Here is an 18,902-nt window from a genome sequence, read left to right as displayed (position 1 = left end):
CTAGGTTCATCAGAACCTTTTTTTTTTTAGATTCCATGTATATGACCACACTGTCTTGATCACTGGAGCTTTGTAGCTAAGTTTTGAAACTGGGAAGTGTGAGTCTTCCAACTTTTTCCTTATTTTTTAAGATCATTTTGGCTATTCTGAGTCCTTTACATTTCCATATGAATTTTGGGATCAGCTTGTCAATTTGTACAAAAAAAAAGCCAGATATGATTTTGATAGGAATTGAATTTGTAAATCAATTTGAGGAGTAGTGCCAACTTAACAATTTTGAGTCTTCTGCACCATGAACATGGGATATCTTTTCATTTACTTAGGTCTTGTTTAATTTCTTTAACAGTGTCTTGTAATTATAAGTTTTATACTTCACTTGTCAAATTTAAATTTATTCCTACAAATTTATTTCACTTTTGCTAAGAGAATATTTAGCTATCCTAAGCATTTGTGTCTTGGACAAACATGACAGAAGGTTTGACTTATATAATAGAATAGCCTGTCAACAATACCCCTTCATAGGGAGGGTCAGAATTAAAAGACTGAGTTTTGAAGTTATAATCCTGATCTTCCACTTACCAGCTTTGGAAACTTGGGCAAATAAAATGCTCTATGCCATTTTCCTTATCAGAAAATAAGCATTTAAAAGTAAAGGTAGGGCTTCCCTCGTGGCACAGTGGTTGAGAGTCCGCCTGCCGATGCAGGAGATGCGGGTTCATGCCCCGGCCCGGGAAGATCCCACATGCCGCGGAGCGGCCAGGCCCGTGAGCCATGGCCGCTGAGCCTGCGCGTCCGGAGCCTGTGCTCCGCAATGGGAGAGACCACAACAGTGAGAGGCCCGCGTACCGCAAAAAAATATTAAAAAAAAAGAAAAAAAAAAGTAAAGGTAGTTATACCAGCTAGATTTTTATGAAGATTAAATGTAGTAATATATGTAAAGTCCAAAGAACTATAATTGGCACATGGTAAGCAATTAATAAACATGAGTTATTGTTATTGTTACAATGCTCTCCTTCTTCTATTCTCTCTTCCCCAAACCACTGCTAGGGAGCCACAATTCCATTTGGGATTGTGCCACTACCTTCTGGTATGTTGAGGCAGAAGAAAGACTGAGAACTGCTCAAGGTCTTGAACTCTGTTTTCCTATCATTGACGAGCTTTTCTAGGAAGCCACCAGTGTCTTCCTTGCTTTGTGGGAGTTTGAGCTTCATTTCATTGACGTTTTACAGCTGGCCAGCTGGCTGGAAACTCCTCTGTCGAGATGTATCGCCAAGTGCTCCTGTCTGGTTGTCGCTGTGTGGAGTTGGACTGCTGGAAGGGACGGACCGCAGAAGAGGAGCCAGTCATCACCCATGGGTTCACCATGACCACGGAGATATCCTTCAAGGTAGAGTGGATGAATATTGCTAAGAGAGGAAGCTGGGGAGACCTGACACCTTTTTGGGTAAAGCCTGCTAAGGTAGAAAGTCCCAGTGGTCCCAATTAAGTCCATAGGCTATTAATCATCTTTGCAATTTCAGAGGCTAAAATTTAGCAATTCATCCATGATTAACTGGCATCAGGTAAACTGCTAACCAAAATCTAAAGAAACTGTCTTATTAAAGGAAATATCAACTTATTTGTCTATTTAACACTCATTCTTTTTATTGCATTTTATCATTGTGAAATATAACATACATAAAGAATACATACAACTTATTTGTACAGTTTAACCCATGGATATAAAGTGTACACCCATGTATTTACCACCTAAAGCAAGCAGTAGAAAATTACTGGCACCCCAGAAACCCCATGTACCTATTCCCATTAGAATGACCTCCTTACCTCCAGAGATGATCACTTTCCTGACCATTATAGTGATCACTATTTTGCTTTTCTTCAGATGTGTACTAGTTTATGTGCAGCTGTAAACATTGTAGTTTCACCACTGTTTTAACTTGATATAAGTGGATTCATGCTGTAGTATGCATTATTTTGTGTTGTGCTTTTTGAACTCCATGTTCTTTGGGAGATTCAACAATATTATTGCATGTTTCTCTAGCTTCTTTGCTTTCTTGATGATGATGATATTAATCACCACTATTTACTTATTACATACTATTCCATTCTGTGGAATATTATATAATAGCCAATATAGGAGATTGACTATTATAACGAGCTTTTGACACATTGATACCTATCAGTCAAAGACCCCTAGGAATGCACCAGTGGTCCAAGTTGGCTCTACTGGCTTATGCAACAAGAGAGTACACATGTCATGGGGAACTGTGTTTGTCAGTAAAATTGTATTAAAGAGGATTTACAGGATTTGGCCTGTATTAGGTGATTTGGGTGAGGGTTCAAGGAGACAGGGTTTTGCTATAGGTTGGATGCTGTCAGTAAGCAGAAATAATCGTACGATTGGGTATCTTGATAAATCCTATCTAGGAGGCAAGACTAAAGTGGTAATTGATAAAGAAGCATCAGCTACCCTTATTAATCAGGAAGGAGGGAATATTTGGTCATCTCCCTTCTCTCTCCACCCAAGGTTCCATCCTATACCATAAAGGGCCTAACATTCATGCATATGGACACCCAAGCCCAAATATCCAGGTTCTATTCACATTCCCTGCAAAGAACTGTCCGCAGGAGCTTGGGGTCATTTGGGCTGGGGAAATCTGGCGTCCTAGGTAACTCTAGAGAGATCTAGAAAGAGGATATGTGGGCTTTTGGGGACATGTTCTCTTGACTGACTCAGGCTTCTCATCTCTTTGGAAGGGATCAGAAAAGAAGGGCCAGAGGATAACTCTAGAGCATAGGGTCCCAAGACATGAGCCCCATTACCTGGGTTACTTGGGTCTCAGGGCAGAACTGGCTCTGGGTCACTAACTCTTACCCTAAGTAACCAAGGAAACAGAGCTCAAGTGGGTGGTAGGTAAGGTGGAGTGGGGAGAAGGCCATTGAAAATGGGGAGGTCGGAGTGCTGAGAGGACAGAATATTGGATGAGTTAGATGTTAGCATCACCAAGACTGGTGACAAAGCTTTGGATGAAGAAAAAGTGAGCCACTTGCCAAAGTCTTTGCTGAATGAGGGGACATTCAGTAGATGGCAGAAGTGAAGAAGTGGTAAAAGCTGGTTTGGCTGCTGCATGAAAACTGGGTTTGGTTTGGTTTGGTTTTAAGATAAGAAGATTGAAACGTAATATTTCAGAAGTAGCATTGGGAGCAAAAAAATTTCCAATATCCAGCTTTTAGCCCTGGAGCACTTGGGATGTGATAAAATAAACATCTGTCTTTTGAGAGGGCAGCAAAAAGAAGCAAGATTTTCAAGGGACAGCCAGGTTTCAGTTTAGACAAATGAATTTCCTGATCAACGGTACTATACTTGACAGCAATAAAAATGTGTTCAGAAGGAATATTAGCACCTTAAAGTATATTTACTATGTTGTGAAGTTGACTTTTCATGATTTCTGAAACTTCGGCTCTTACATAGCAATTAGTGAAAAATAGCACCCTTCATTAAATTTTACAACAAAGTTTAATATGGGGTTGACCTTAATTCTGATCAAAATCTTTGTATCTGCTTCTGAATTTGAGCACTCTTAATGTCATTTGGTTTTTCTTTAATGGAAAATTAATGGGTTTCTGTTCCATTTCCATAGTCCCCCACCTTCCCAGCTCCTGCCATGGTCCCTCGTCAGCTAAGATACCAGCCATAACCTGTTGGGCTCTTTTAAAAAAGTGGGGGACACACGACCCTTGTGTGGAGTGGATACAATTTGTGCTCATCCGTCTGTTGATGGATGGACAGGGTCCTGGAAAGGGAGATAGCACATCCTGATGGAGCCATTGCTGAGCTAGGGGACTGATGGCCTTGTGCACACACCTGCTGCCAGGAGGGCCACCCACACCCCCGCCCACCATCCCCTCAAGAGTCCCTGTGAGGATCAATTATATTTTCTTAAACATTTATAATCCTCGAGGTTCTTTGATTTCCTTTGGGGGAAGGGGAGACTGTGTGTGTGGCGGGGGAGATAAAGCACATTCCAAGCACATTCTAAGGCATATTATTTTGTGTGAAGCATTGGCTTCTTGGCCTTGGCCATCAAGTCAGCTTAGAGTGACTCCTCCTGTGCACTCGACCGTACAAGTGATCCTTCAATCACATCTGTGATCCCAGAGTCATGGGCCGATTGAGCATCTATTCCTGGGCTCCGGAAGCACAACTTCCCACCACATACACAAACTTGCTGACAGATTTAGGGACTGAAAGACTAAATCTAGCCCATAATTCTGCTTCCTCTCTCTGCCTGCTGGAATTGGGGGTGGGGGAACAGCCAAAAAAGAGCAGGAAACTCGTCATCCTGGTGGTTAGTTGGTACAGCTTCGCTTCCTGCTATTGTGCATTTGCAGGATAGATAATTCTGGCAGAGATGTGGGTGCGTGTGTGGTGGTGGTGGTGGTGGTGGGTGGGGATGAGTGTGAGGCCTAGAAATGCCAGCCTGTTTTGTGGACAAATACACAGAGCAGGAATTCTCTGCATCAGGACTAGGACTAGAGTGAGGCAAGTGAAGCATCTCTCATGCAAAATTTAAGGAGGTGCTTATTCTCACTGACATATAAATGTGGACTTGGCACCTGAGATTGAGTGTCTCTTTAAATTTTGCACTTCTGCGCCTCACTTGCCTCACCCAAGTCCCAGCCCTCTCTGCCTGATTATCAGCAGGCAGTCTGCTTTTCCAGAAACTACTGTGTAAAATGACTTTGTAAGAAAGGATGCGAAGAGAAATCGGGGACAAAGCTCCATGTGATCTCTCTCCCCCTCATCACCCCTTTCCCCCTCACTCACACGGCTGGGCTCTGTGCGGTCCCCTGACCATGATAGTTAGGTCCTGCCTCACAGCCTTTGCAAGGTTGCCCCTCTGCCTGAAACAATCTTCCGCCAGGTAACTGCATGGCTCACCGCTTACCTCCTCGAAGCATTTCTCAAATGCCACCTTCTCAAGGAGGCCTCCTGGGACATATTTAATACTGTGACCAGCACTCCCACACTCCTGATAGGCTCCCCACCACTTTATTCCTTCTATTTACCAAGAGGCACTTATCACCTTCTACCACTCTGCTTAATTTACTCAGTTATCATGTTCCTTCTTTATTGTCTGTGTCCTTCCGTCAATAAGAGCATTGAGCTCCACAAAAGACGGGGATCTTTGTTTTGTTCCCTGATCTGTCCCAAGCACTTTAAAAAGAATCTGGCATATAGTAGGTGCTCAATAAATTTTTAATGACTTTTTCCATCCCAAGGAAAATAGACAAATTATAGTATAGCCTTCATTTTTAGTCTTTCTTGCCTCTGTTCATCAGATAAATGAATTTTGTCTTTCTCCGTTTTTGCTGTGAAATTCCATATATCCATAGGCGGTGAAAAGATTCTCCCAATGTTTGCCAGTTTGGGCTATCCCATAGATTTGGACCTGATCTTCACGGTGTAATTAGACTATATTCTATAGCCACAGTGTGTATTGCAGCAGCAACATAAACCAATTGCAAAAGTTCATCATTTTTTTGTCACACAGTTTATCTGCTCTGAGTCTATGTAATCTGGAAAGCTTCCACGCGATCTATGATAAATTCCCAAAAGCAAAAGTTCCTGTTGGCATTTACCGCCTGTTTATTGTTGGGCCAAAATAAAAAGTTGTGTTCTGGGAAAGCAGGCATGCTGTAATTCAGCCTCTTTATGGAAGACTTTTTATTTTGCACTCTGGATTTATTTATTATATATCCCATATATCGGCTCTTCACTTTCTTTGCCTCATTGCCTGAGCCTTTCCGATGCTCATGACATATAGCAGTTCGCCACGTGGTCTGCAGACTCTCTGCTCCCACTCAGTCTCCTCCGCCCCACACCGATCCCCACCCACCTTCTCCATCCCCGAGCTGCTCCTTTTTCTCACCCCTCAGGCAGCTCCTTTGTAACCAGCAATTGCATAAGATGGAAAACTGAGTAAAGTGATAAAATACATAATTAAAATATATTAAATTTGAGTATGTGGTTAAACGGAGCATTTCTGAAAATGAAGTGTCATTCTCTGAGAGAGTAATAATTTAGGATGCAATTTAACTGCCACATACATGCTCACATAAAATGGATATCCAAATACACCCTGCTGTTGTCTGTCAAGGATAAAACATTTCAAGGGCAGTTTTTCCCCTGGAGGTTAGTAACTGAGCCATATGGTTTATAGATTATTGGATCTAGTGTTAGAGGTCTCTGAAAAAATGATTTTGGCTTAATGAGAAGCAGTCGAGCAGTAAGGTACTTTCAAATCCATTGTCCACTAAGGACAGCTGATGTGAAAGAACCAAACTTAAAACCTAGACTAGCCTTCTCATCCTCAGTGATCAGGTGCTCTCTGCGAAGTATTAGAAAGGTATGAAAAACCAAAAGGGAACTTCCAGAGTTTTCAGGTGCTCCCAACTAAAATGGTTAGATGAAATTCAGTAAATGTTTTCTTTAAAGGTTCCAAAAGCTTTCCTAAGCTGGTGACTAGAGTTGTGGTAGAGATGGGGGGAGGGAGGAGGGAGAGGCTGGGAAGGAAAGAGAGAAAGGAGACCATAGAAGTTTAGAATGCAGCTCTAGAGCTGACTGCCAGGGTTCCAGTACCAGCACTGACTGGCTGCAAGGCCAGGAGAAGCTCCCTTACAGGCCGAGCCTCTTGTTCTAAGCCATGTCTGTATATTAAGTAGGGTCGCTGAATGCTGTTGTTCTAAGCATTCAGTGAGCTTACTTAATATACAGGCATGGCTTAGAACAATGCATGGCATGCAGTGAGTACTCTATAAATGTTAGCTACTGATATTATAATTGAAAAATTTAAAGCCACACTTTAGCTTTCCTTCTAGAAATATAATGGTAGGGTATTATATACTCAAGGAGTTGTTAAGTCAGGGTGAGGGCAGGGAGTTGAATGAAGTCATTTGTAAAGCTGCCATGGTAGAGGATGTGGGTGACACCCAGACACAACCCCTGGCATCCACTTTACCTCTAGGAAGAGGCCAGAAGCCCAAACCATGTGACAAATGAAAACACAGCCCAGCCTTGGTAAGAGGCCCAGTGGGAGCTGAGAAGAGTGTAACCAGTGAGCTTGGAGGATTCATTGCAAACATGGGGTCCTTAGTCAAGTGCACAAGACCAAACATGTACAATGTCAGAGGTAGGAAAAGGGAAGAAATAGGATACATCAGTCAAGAAACTCTAGGAACCCCAGAACCCAGTGGCAGTTCAGGGCACACCAGCATCCCTCCTGTGGGAAGAGAGAACCCCACCCAGAGAGTTAGGAAGACAGGTAAGGGCACGAACTCTTTACAGGTGTCTGTAAGAGGAGGCCCAGAAAAACATGGACATTTCATTGGCTAAAGATAAAGAGAGATAGGCCCTTGGGTTTTCACTCACCTTCAGGCCTGACTCTCACTGGCCCAAATGGTGATGGGGCGGGTCTATGATCAACGTTCATTATTAACAGCAACTGGAGCAGTATGCATATAGCCAAAATTGTCAAAGACTAATTACACTATCATTTGAAAGACTTTTTTAAATTTAAGCCTTGATCTTGATTGGAAATTTTGCCCAGGAAATTATTAAAGTTAACCGGGCTATTGAGTATGGAATCAACATTCAAATTTCTATAATACAAAATTACATTTACCTTTGGTTACAGTCAAATTTTAAGATTTGCTTAGGCCAATGATCAGACCAGTCCAGGGGCTGACAACCTATCTTCTGCAGCCCACATTCAGCCTGTCACTTGCTTTCATAAATTCAGTTTTGTTGGAACATGGGCACATCCACATGTTTGCATATTATCTGTGCCCACTTTGGGGCTACAAAGGCAGAGTTGAATATTTGCCACAGAAACCATATAGCCCACAAAGCCTAAAATACTCACTACCTGGCCCTTTATGGGAAAAATGTGCTGTCCTCTGAAAGAGTCAGTAGAGAAATAAATGGGAACACAAGTAGGCAGATTGTGTCTCTCTTCTATTAATGATTTTAAGAGTCCATTTATTCACTTGGAAATATTTAGTGAGCATCTAGAATGCTCCATAGTAGTTTCTACATCCTAGGGGCAGAGCAATGGAGAAAACTGAGTGCTTACCCTTAAAAAGCTTACATTCTAGTGTGGAGAAATAGACCAAAATAAACACACCACATGGCACGTGGAAATATCCCTTTAAGACAACGTTAATCAGTATTGAAGGCAAAGAAGGGCTAGAGGTATGCTATTTTCAGCAGGATGGTGCGAGAAGACCCTGGTAATGTGGAATTTAAGCAGAGATTACCACCCCTCAAAATTAAGGAAGTTAAGCCTTGCTGTCAGATAAGAGTATTCCTGAAAGAAGTAACAAGGATAAACAAAGAAATGAGAGATGAACAAAGAGATGAAGTAATGCTTGGTCTATTGGAGGGAAAGCAAGAATGTCAGTGGACTATAGCAGTGTGAGCAATGGAAAAGAAGTATTTAGTGAGATAGCAGGTGCAGGATCTGATAAAGAACTTGGAGTTCACTCTGTGAAATTGGAGGTCATTGAAAGTTTACTCCAAAGGAATGAAATAGAAATCATCTGACTCATGTTTAGGAGCAATCACTCTGGCTGTGGTAGGCAGTACAGGAGGCAAACATAGAAGCAGCTAAAAGCTTTACTAGTCAGCCTCCACTAGGTTTTGCTGCTAAAACTAGAAACTCCAGAATCTCAGTGGTTTAGAACCACACAGGTTTATTTCTTGTTCAGGTTAGATGTTGACTGTTGCTGCCATCAGTATTGTCTGCAATCCATACAGAAAGAACAGCCCCAATATGTGATATCACCAGGCTCACAGCAGTGGGGAAAGAAAGGTGGCAGAACCCAAGATGGCTCTTGAAGACTCTGCTCAAAAGAACGGTGTGCCATTTTCACATGCATTTCAGCAACCAAAACAAAACACAGGGCCATGCCTATGGTCAACAGATCTCACAGGAAGGGTAGTGAATATGTGGGAATGATGACAGGATCTATCCCAGAAGTTACTGCAAGGGTTTTTGGGTCAGGATGGTAAAGGTGGAGGTGCTGCTATGTGGTTATATTCTGATTATATTTTGGACGGGATTACAGATGAATTGAAAGATGTTATAATAAGAGGAATCAAGAATGGCTGTCATGTGTTTTGCAAGTAGCAAATAAAACAGGGCCAAATTTAGGAAATAAACAAAATCTAGCCCCCCTTTTCTCCCCATACTACCCACTTCCTTTAGATATCTATTTGCAATTCTTTTTTTTTATCAAAGTAGAATTGATGTAAAATGTTGTGCCAATCTCTGCTGTACAGCAAAGTGACTCAGTTTTATACATATATACATTTTTTTAATATTCTTTTCCATTAGGGTTTATCCCAGGAGATTGGATACGGTTCCTTGTGCTATACAGTAGGACCTTATTGCTTATTCATTCTCTATATATAATAGTTTGTATCTGCTAATCCCAAACTCCAATCCATCCCTCCCCCACCTACCTCCCCCTTGTCAACCACAAGTCTGTTCTCTATGTCTGTGAGTCTGTTTCTGTTTTGTAGGTAGGTTCATTTGTGCCATATTTTAGATTCCACATGTAAGTGATATCATATGGTACTTGTCTTTCTCTTTCTGACTTACTTAGTATGATAATCTCTAGTTGCATCCTATGTTGCTGCAAATGGCATTATTTTGTTCTTTTTTTATGGCTGAGTAATACCCCATTGTATATATGTACCACACCTTCTTTATCCATTCATCTGTTGATGGACATTTAGGTTGTTTCCATGTTTTGGCTACTGTGAATAGTGCTGTGCAGTTCTTTTGAGGGCTTTGATCTTAGTTGGTTAAGGTCATTAGCTGCATGAGAGTTACTGAAATGATTAAGAGAATAAACTCTAGAGTCAGACAAACTTTCCTGGGGTTTCCTGGACTCTGCTCTCTGTGACCTTGGGCAAATTGGTTAATATCTCTGAGTTTCCATTTTATAATCTGTGAGATGACAGATAATATTTTCCTTAAGGAATGTTTATAGCGGGAGATAAGATCTGTATCTAGAATGCAAATGCTCATTTAATGGCAGCTCTTGTTTGTATTAGTTGGGTTTAGGGTGAATGGGGAGGGGGGGCACCAGCAAGCTGAGTAACCTTAGTTGTTTTGAGAATATCTGCCCATCACGAGCTGTGTCCTTTACCTCCTCTCGCTGCATTCTTTTTTTTTACATCTTTATTGGAGTATAATTGCTTTACAATGGTGTGCCAGTTTCTGCTTCATAACAAAGTGAATCAGTTATACATATACATATGTTCCCACATCTCTTCCCTCTTGCATCTCCCTCCCCCCCACCCCCCCATCCCACCCCTCTAGGTGGTCACAAAGCATCGAGCTGATCTCCCTGTGCTATGCAGCTGCTTCCCACTAGCTATCCATTCCATGCTTGGTAGTGTATATATGTCCATGCCACCCTCCCGCCCTGTCACAGCTTACCCCTCCTCCTCCTCATATCCCCAAGTCCATTCCCCAGCAGGTCCACATCTCCATTCCCGTCCTACCCCCAGGTTCTTCACGACATTTTTTTCTTTTTTTTTCTTAAATTCCATATATATGTGTTAGCATACGGTATTTGTCTTTCTCTTTCTGACTTACTTCACTCTGTATGACAGACTCTAGGTCCATCCACCTCATTACAAACAGCTCAATTTCGTTTCTTTTTATGGCTGAGTAATATTGCATTGTATATATGTGCCACATCTTCTTTATCCATTCATCCGATGATGGACACTTAGGTTGTTTCCATCTCCAGGCTATTGTAAATAGAGCTGCAATGAGCATTTCGGTACATGACTCTTTTTGAATTATGGTTTTCTCAGGGTATATGCCCAGTAGAGGGATTGCTGGGTTCTTGCAACAGGCTTGTGGAATGAGGCTTATCACTCGTACTTTACAGGCCAGCAAGCCAAGTGCACATAGGCATTAAGTTATTTTTCTCAAGGTCACACAGCTTGTAAGGATAAGAAGAAGGATTCAAACATAAGCCTGTTGGACTCCAAAGCCTGTACTCAAAAAAATCAAATAAAGAGTTTAAAATCTGGGCATTGCTTACTATTTATAGTGTACTTATTTTTGATGGTATCAACTATCATAATGTATGAAAGGCAATCTGTGGATTCACTTTTAAGAAACAGTGAGTGATTCTTTTGCTCCATGCAGGCAAATCCTTCTTAGAGGATATATGCAAATGTAGTACAGAATTAGAAAGCCTTATTTATACTCTGGGGCTGGAGAAATAACTTTCTGGCATGGATAGAAAGCAAACTATGAATTGTTTAAGGAAGGTAGAGAAGATAATGGAAAAGCCTCAGGCATAAGGGATCAGAGTGAAAGTTCCTACTTGAGAGGAGAAGATGTAAAGAATAAACGTAACTAAAAAAAAAAAAAATGGATATGAAGCCACAGGAGTATTGGCATTGATATAATTAAAAATAAATGAGATCATCCTTTAATACCAGTTCAATAAGGAAAACAAATGCCCAAAGCTGGTGAATATTCATTGAAATCTGGTCCTTCATATACTACTCTAGGCAATCTAAGATGAAAAGTAATTTGGAGAAACACAGGAGACTGTAAAAATATTTTTATTCTTTAATTTAATAATTCCCCTTCTAAGAATTCATTCCCTGAAAATAATTCAAAATATCAGGGAAAAAAATAAAGAGGTTCTTTGGAGAATTATTTGAATGATAGCTCTTAAAATATGTCTGTCCAACAATTGGGTAATGGTTAAATCAGTTATGATACTGCCACTCCCTAGAATTTTATACAGATACTAAAACTATGACCTATACATTTTTTCTAAATACAGATTGAGGAATGAAGTACTGACACATGTTACAGCATGGATGAACCCTGAAAGCAGGCTCAATGAAAGATGCCAGACATAAAAGGCCACATATTGTATGATTCCATTTATTTGAAATGTTAGGAGTAAGCAAATCTATGGAGACACAAAGTAGATTAATGGTTGCCTAGGTCTGAGTCTGTGGGGTGGGGTTGGTGAAATGGGGAGTGACTGTTAATGGGGACATGGCTTTTGGGGGGGTGATAAAAATGTCCTAACTTAGACTGGGATGATGGTTGCACAACCCTGTGAATATTAAAAACCATTTAGCTGTACACTTTAAATGGGTGAATTATATCTCTTAACGATGTTTAAAAATACAAATAGAGTATTTACTGTAATTAAAACTAAGTTATACAGATATACGAAAAACAAACTAGAAATAAATATAACCAAATGTCAGCAGTGGTTTGATTCAAAGGGTGAATTTATGGGTGAAAAATGTTGCCTTCTCTTGTCCAAAATTTTTATAATGTGATCTGATATTTTTATTATTAAAAAAAAAAGTAGATATAATTACCAAAGAGGAGAACCATTCACCCTCACAGTTGACTCCCGCTCCACCCAAATCCAGTTTTCTTTCTTTTATCTTCCTAAATCAAGAGTAAGAAAATTTATAATCCAGCAGCCTGCAAACTGCTTCTAGCCATTTTAGCCATTTGATAAAATTCTATGAATGAAAAAGACAGTGATATTAAAGGGTGGAACCCAAAAGAAAAAACTATACACATTAAAATTCTGGCTTATTGAATATAGGTATTCTCATTTTTAGGAAGTGATAGAAGCCATTGCTGAGTGTGCATTTAAGACTTCACCTTTTCCAATTCTGCTTTCATTTGAGAACCACGTGGATTCGTAAGTATTCAGCACATTCAATAGGGAGTATTTTCCCCAAATAGGGCATGTTTAGTCATTGTTCATCAGATATAAGATTATTTGATGTTACTAATGGTGCTCCTCAATTATGCTATATATTAAGTGGCATGTGTTCATCTGTATATAATGGAATTCATTCATTTAAATCTCGTTAACATTAAAAAGATCCCTTGGACTTGTGGAATCTATTTTCGTGCCATGGTAGGATTTAAATTAAGGACTCCTCTTTTTACAATGCAGTGAAACCCATTTCCTTGTATAACAGGTGTGTCTATTTCAGGGGACCACTTCTATAATCCTCCTTCGTTTGCTTCTTCTATTGTGTGCAGATTTATAGTCAGTTTTACCACCCTAAAATAGCCAGTTCTGTACACGCTGGAGCTGGTGTAGAGAAAGCTAAATAAATTAAATAAATTCTATTCTGCCACTTTGAACTTACACAGAACTGAGACCACCAAATTCTCCCTCCTTCCTGTTTTCGTTGGTTTCCCCTGTTTGTTAGTATTTGTAAATATTTTCCTATTTCAAAATAGCCTGCACTTTTTGCTGAGCTGTACAAAGAATAGGTAATTTTGACTTAACTCTTATACTCATTTTATGACAGAGGATCAGAGTAAGACACATCTACATCAGACACGAGGATGTTAGTTTATCATATAGTTATTCAATCTAAAGAGCCTCAACGTGAAAGATTCTCATCTATTACTGAATCAAAATTCAAGAAACTAAAATTCTGGTCCCTGGAATTAATGTCTGAAGACTATGTAGTAGTGACCATCACTGCTCAAAAGAGCATTTGGGAAGCCCTTTGTTTCATTCAACCACCTAAGCCAGTTTTCTCAACTAAAAGCCTACAACACCTATCCTAATTTGGCTCACAAGTTCCTTAGATCCTTTTTTATCCTCCTTCCTATCAAAAATCTTTCCCAGGTCACTGATTCCCTTTGTCCAACTAATTTGCAACACATGCTTCAATTCACTGATTCTTAAAGGATTTACTAAACCTTAAAGAACCAGTTAGGTAGTGACCAAATTTTAGCTTGAGGAATTTCAAAGTAATTCAATGTGATCCTTTGTTAATGTATATGTGGAGCAAGACCTTATTTTGAAGTCACCAAATTATAGCTATCTGTATTTCTAGTTTGCCCTCAGGAAATCCATACTACATTTACCAGCTCATGACTCTGTTTCATTAGGAAACAATCATCCAGTGAACAATGTAGTCATTTGGCGTATAGTTTTTCTACCACTTCTGAGGGCCAACTGAAGAGACAAGAATTTATTCTGTTTCACTATTTCTTTTCTAACTAAAGGGGGAACCTCTTTAGGTACTGTATTTACTACTTCGTTTGCTGTGACAGCTCTGATTTGCATGTGACTTTCCTTATCTCGGCCTGTCCATTTGTAATTGGGCTCTACAACGCCTTAGCACCTTTTTTTCAGGCACTCTAGTTCCTAGACAATCAGTCATTTCCTTTTTGGAGAAATATCTCCAAATCTAGCACATTTATTTTCTTCAAGAAATGTTTCTATATAAATTAGACAAAATGAAAAACTCTACTTCCGTTCTTGATAGTCATACCCGCTACACTGGACTCTGCCATGCAGCCAGAGAGGTATCAAGAGCCACCACTACCACAAACATAATGACAGCTAATATTTATTGAATGTATATTACGTGCTGAGCAACGTTCCAAGCATAAGCTCATGTAACCCTCACCACAAAGCCAGGTGCTCCTAAGAGTAAATATTATTACTATTATCCCTATTTTACAAATGATGAAACTGAATCCCAAAGGGGGTAAGTTACTTCCCCAAGGTCATGCAGCTAAAATGTGGCAGGGGTTCAAAGCTGGCTAGTACGGCTTCAAAACTCATCTGTTTAACCAACTCCATCCCCCACACCTAAACAAAAGCATCACAACCTTCCAAGCATCGAATTAAGACAACCAGAGCATCCCACAAGGCAACTGCCTGTGAATGGTCACATTTTTGTGGCTCGTGACCCTTAACCACAGCTTGTTTTTTTCAGTCTTCAGCCTCAATTCTACAGAGAGCCAAACTGAGCATGAAAACGAAATCCACATTGAACACATAATCAAAAAAGATTGTACCATAATACAGCCCTTTCTGGTTTAAAAGTGAGAAATTTAGCTGTTAAAAGTTCATTAATAATGCATGAATACAAAAGAAAACAGGATAACAACCTTCCCTGGATGCCATGATATTGATCCCAAACCACTGAGATAACTGAATGGCAGTGAAATACTGAGAGACTGAATTCTATTGTGGAAGGAAGTTTTTGCTTCCTATTTCCATTGTCCTTGAGCCTCACACACATATCAACATCATTCAGCTACAATTCTTTCCTGGCTGGACTATCACACACCCAAAGAAAACCTGCAAGCTTTTCCTTTGCTGGTAAAACCCTGTGCTTGACCTGCAGGCCATCCCACCTCATTGATGAAAGAACCAGTGACAGACACCATTCATCGGTAACAGCAGTCTTCCCCACGAAACTAGATACACCCTCAGAATCCTACCCAACACAGTGACACAGGGACACAGCCCCCAAAATATCTGAAACCTATATGTTACCTCTAGCAGCAGTTCTTTTTTTCTCCTTTGTGCTGTGTATACAAAATACCAGATTCAGAACCCTGGCCCCAGCCCACTTGAGCCGTACTCCAAAACAATCCCACACTGGAAGAAAGGAAGAAAACCTCTTAATTTTCTGGTTCTCTCTCCAAATATTTGAAATCACCTATCCATGGACAGCAAAGAGAAAGCTGCCCTGAGCCACTGGTGACTTATCCTTCTCCACCTGCTACATCAGAATCCCATAAAATGCAGATTCCTGAGCTTCACCCCCATACCTTATTTGAATGTCTGCAAATAAAATTTTTTTAAAGTCCTAATTAACTGATGGGCCACCTAGTTTGTGAACTAGCATTTTCACTAAAGGAGTTCTCCACTGAATTCAAGTGCAGAAACCACTAGCTCTTGTTCAGCCCCAGAGAATGTGAGATTTTGGACAAGTTCCTTAATAGCCGTGAGTTGTAGATCCCTCATCTATAGGGAAGGAGGTTGGTTTAGTTCAGCTTGGAAGATGTGGGCCTGTTCCTTGGTCAGAAAACTGACCACTTTGCCAGGTGTTTAAATGTGACCGGATGGGTCTGCTGTGGCCTGAAGCTCAAAATGTATTTGTGAATATTTTCCTCTCGCTTCATCTCCATGGTAGCTGATGTTGATGTTCCAAATGCTTCAGGATTTTTTTTTGCTCTCTCGTGGCCAATGCAATGTCTTGTTTCTGCAGTTCTGGCCCCACAATTAAAGTTGTTTTGTTTTCCTCTGACTTTTTCTATTCAGTTTTCTCTCTGCTCTGATTCAGTTCCCTGTCAGGTGTGCATGTGTGTTTGTGGAGAACACGAAGAGCCTGATTATCAAATAGCACATTTTCCTTTCTCCTTGGACACCTGCCTCTTGTTCTTTCCAACTCGGTTGATGCTTAAGCAGGTTTTTAGAAGTTTAGGTCAGACACAGATGCTTGCTCTTCAAAGTGACATTGATCCATCGACTAGCAGCATCTGCGTGTCGGGAAGCTTGTTAGAAATGCAGTCTCGAGCTCCATCTCAAACTTTGCCTTGGAATCTTCATTTTCTTAAGACCCCAGGTGGTTTGGTGAAGTGTCAGAGCACAGTTGTAAACACCGTAGTCCATTAACCACCTGCCTCAGAATTAGTTGCAGACTTGTTACAAGTGCAGGTTCCAGGGCTCTGCTCCCAGCTCAGTGTATCAGGGGATTGGGCACAGGGCCCTGCCACCTGCAGCATTAACAGCCCAGGTGATTCTTTAGTGGAATCGAGTGAGATTTTGCTCTAGCAAAATCCTTCAGGGCCTGATTTGGGGACAGCTTGACAGAGGACAGAGGACTCTGCCTTTCACCTGCTTAGGGACACCTGGAACACCACCCCGAAATCCCTCTACTGGTGAGCCTATGGCTCCACTAGAAGTCCTGAAAGCAGGGAGTTGGGGTACAGTCCTTCCTTTTCCCTCCAGGCCTCTGTTCAAAGGAAGTTGGGGCTCTCAAGTTCCAGCCCTCAAGAAAAGTGTCATTTACTTAAGCACCTGGTGACTTGGTTCGTCCATCACAGTGGTTCTCGAACTTGAGCGTGCATGAGAATCCCCCAGAGGGCCTCTTAGGACCCCTGAGCCCTGCTTCCCCAGAGATTTCTACTCAATTTGCCTGCCTTCCTAGGAGGCCTTGAATCCGCATTTCTAACCAGCTCCAGGCCCTGTGGATGCTGCTGGTCTATGGACCACACTTGGAGTAGCAAAGCTCTATTTAATAGCATCATTCCATGAAACTGAAATGGGAGGGTTGGACAATTTCTTTTGTGCAACCTGGAAAGTGTAGGTCCAGCACAAATGGATTTGTCTCAGCTACAGACACAGAGCTCACTGGCTTGGTGGAGCCCCACGGCCAGCTGTCTTTTGAGCAAGGGTGTCTGAATTGTGGATGCCCAAGGCTGCTCTGCTAAATCAGTCACTTTTCTGCTTGTTCCCTAACTATAACACGTCATCCCTAAACAACCAGCCCCAGTGCTTTCCAGGATCAGTTCTCCAATTGGTAGGTTTTCCTCCCTCGGTGATACTGCTGGAGAAAGCTGCAGGATATTCTGAGAGCTACATGAGCTGCCCAGCAAAATCTCTTACGGGTCAAAAAAGGCATGATGAGAATTTGGGAGTTTGTCATGTAGGTCTTCTCTGAATCTTTCCTTTGCCTCCCCTTGCAGTTCCAAGAAAGCAGTGACCTTGGGCTCATATTTGAAGCCCAGAGAATTCATCTGATCCCCCAAATATATGTTTTTTTAAAAGGGTGATATAGAGTGCTTTTCCCTGTGGACCATCGCAGTATGATTTGAACCCCCAAAGCACCCCCTTCCCGTGAAAAAACAGTTCACGACCCAGGTTTAACAGTCATGGTAGAAGGAATGAAAATAAGAATCACATTTTATAATTAATTTGAATTGTAGTTAAGAAGGATTTTTATCACTTACCTATTCTTACTACAGCCCCAGTTCTGCTAAAACGTATTAACATTGCAGCACATAGAGACAACTATTGGAAATCAAGTCCGACAGCCTATAGGTCAAAATCACAGTCCATAAAACCCGATGGAATTGGATACCTTTATAATGATATTTAACATCCTACAGAATGAGAATTGCTTTTTTAAAAGGTCGAGGGAAGCAGGAGTTTTGAAAGACTAAGGATGTTCCCTCACATCAACTGTGTTTACATGTGAACGGACCCTCGTTTGTCTGGTCTAGCTGGCGGAGGCTGCCTTGCATCTCTAGGATCAATCATCTTACATTTCAAAGTGTTTTCATCTATTATTTCACTTCATCTTCTCAGCATCCTCTGCCCCTTTCCAAGAACAATTACTTTCCTCTGCGTTTTATAGATCACGAGTGGTTGATAGCCTAGAGCTCAGCTCAGTGAACCCAGCAGCTCCAACCTTTTCCAATCAAACCAGGTTCCTACTGGCACCTCATCAGGCTAACGCCACCTTTGCTTCCCTCTAGTGCACAAAAGGGCTGCAGACACCCTTCTCCAAGGTGCCTGCTTCTCTTGTCTTTCCTCCAGGGCCCCCTCCCAAGTGGACATACTTCCGCCTGTCAGCCTTTTCTCTTCTGCATTTTGAGATTCTCTCTTCCTCTCTCTGTCCAGATCCCTCTCCTCTCTTCCCTCACCTCCTTGTAAACATTTCTTTGCAGTGCAGCTCTGTCCATTAGACAAATTTCACCCAAGAATTCACGTAGAGTTGAATGAGTTCCACCCGCCAAGTATCTGGCATTTGACTTAGAATCAGGAACTTAAGCAAAAGGGACTGAGTCTGTAACTCTGCGACATTCAAACATCCAGTGACAGGCAGGTGACCTTCTGTCCTCTCCATCTATGTCCATGCCGCTCAGCTTTGCGAAGAGCCTCCCCTGCCCACCTGTGTGTGGCATTCAAATCCACACAAGTCAGAATTGTAAACAGGGATTTAGAATAATAAAAACAATCCTGACAGGTAGGAGGAGGAAATGACCTCTCTC

General features: G+C 41.3%; 1 protein-coding gene across 2 annotated transcripts in view; it reads left to right on the top strand.

Annotated features, from left to right (window-relative positions):
- Nucleotides 1-18,902, top strand: part of PLCB1 (phospholipase C beta 1) — a 692,666-nt gene that overhangs the window by 534,439 nt on the left and 139,325 nt on the right. For both annotated transcript variants that reach the window (XM_030872578.3, XM_060284359.2), the window contains exons 11-12: nucleotides 1,230-1,387; nucleotides 12,695-12,777. In XM_030872578.3, coding sequence (XP_030728438.1) covers nucleotides 1,230-1,387; nucleotides 12,695-12,777 — 241 coding nt within the window. The remainder of the gene's footprint in view (nucleotides 1-1,229; nucleotides 1,388-12,694; nucleotides 12,778-18,902) is intronic.

The sequence above is a fragment of the Globicephala melas genome, chromosome 15 (genome assembly GCF_963455315.2).
Source record: "Globicephala melas chromosome 15, mGloMel1.2, whole genome shotgun sequence".
Taxonomy (NCBI): domain Eukaryota; kingdom Metazoa; phylum Chordata; class Mammalia; order Artiodactyla; family Delphinidae; genus Globicephala; species Globicephala melas.
Note: the sequence above shows the minus strand (reverse complement) of the source record. Positions and strands in the feature narration are given on the sequence as shown.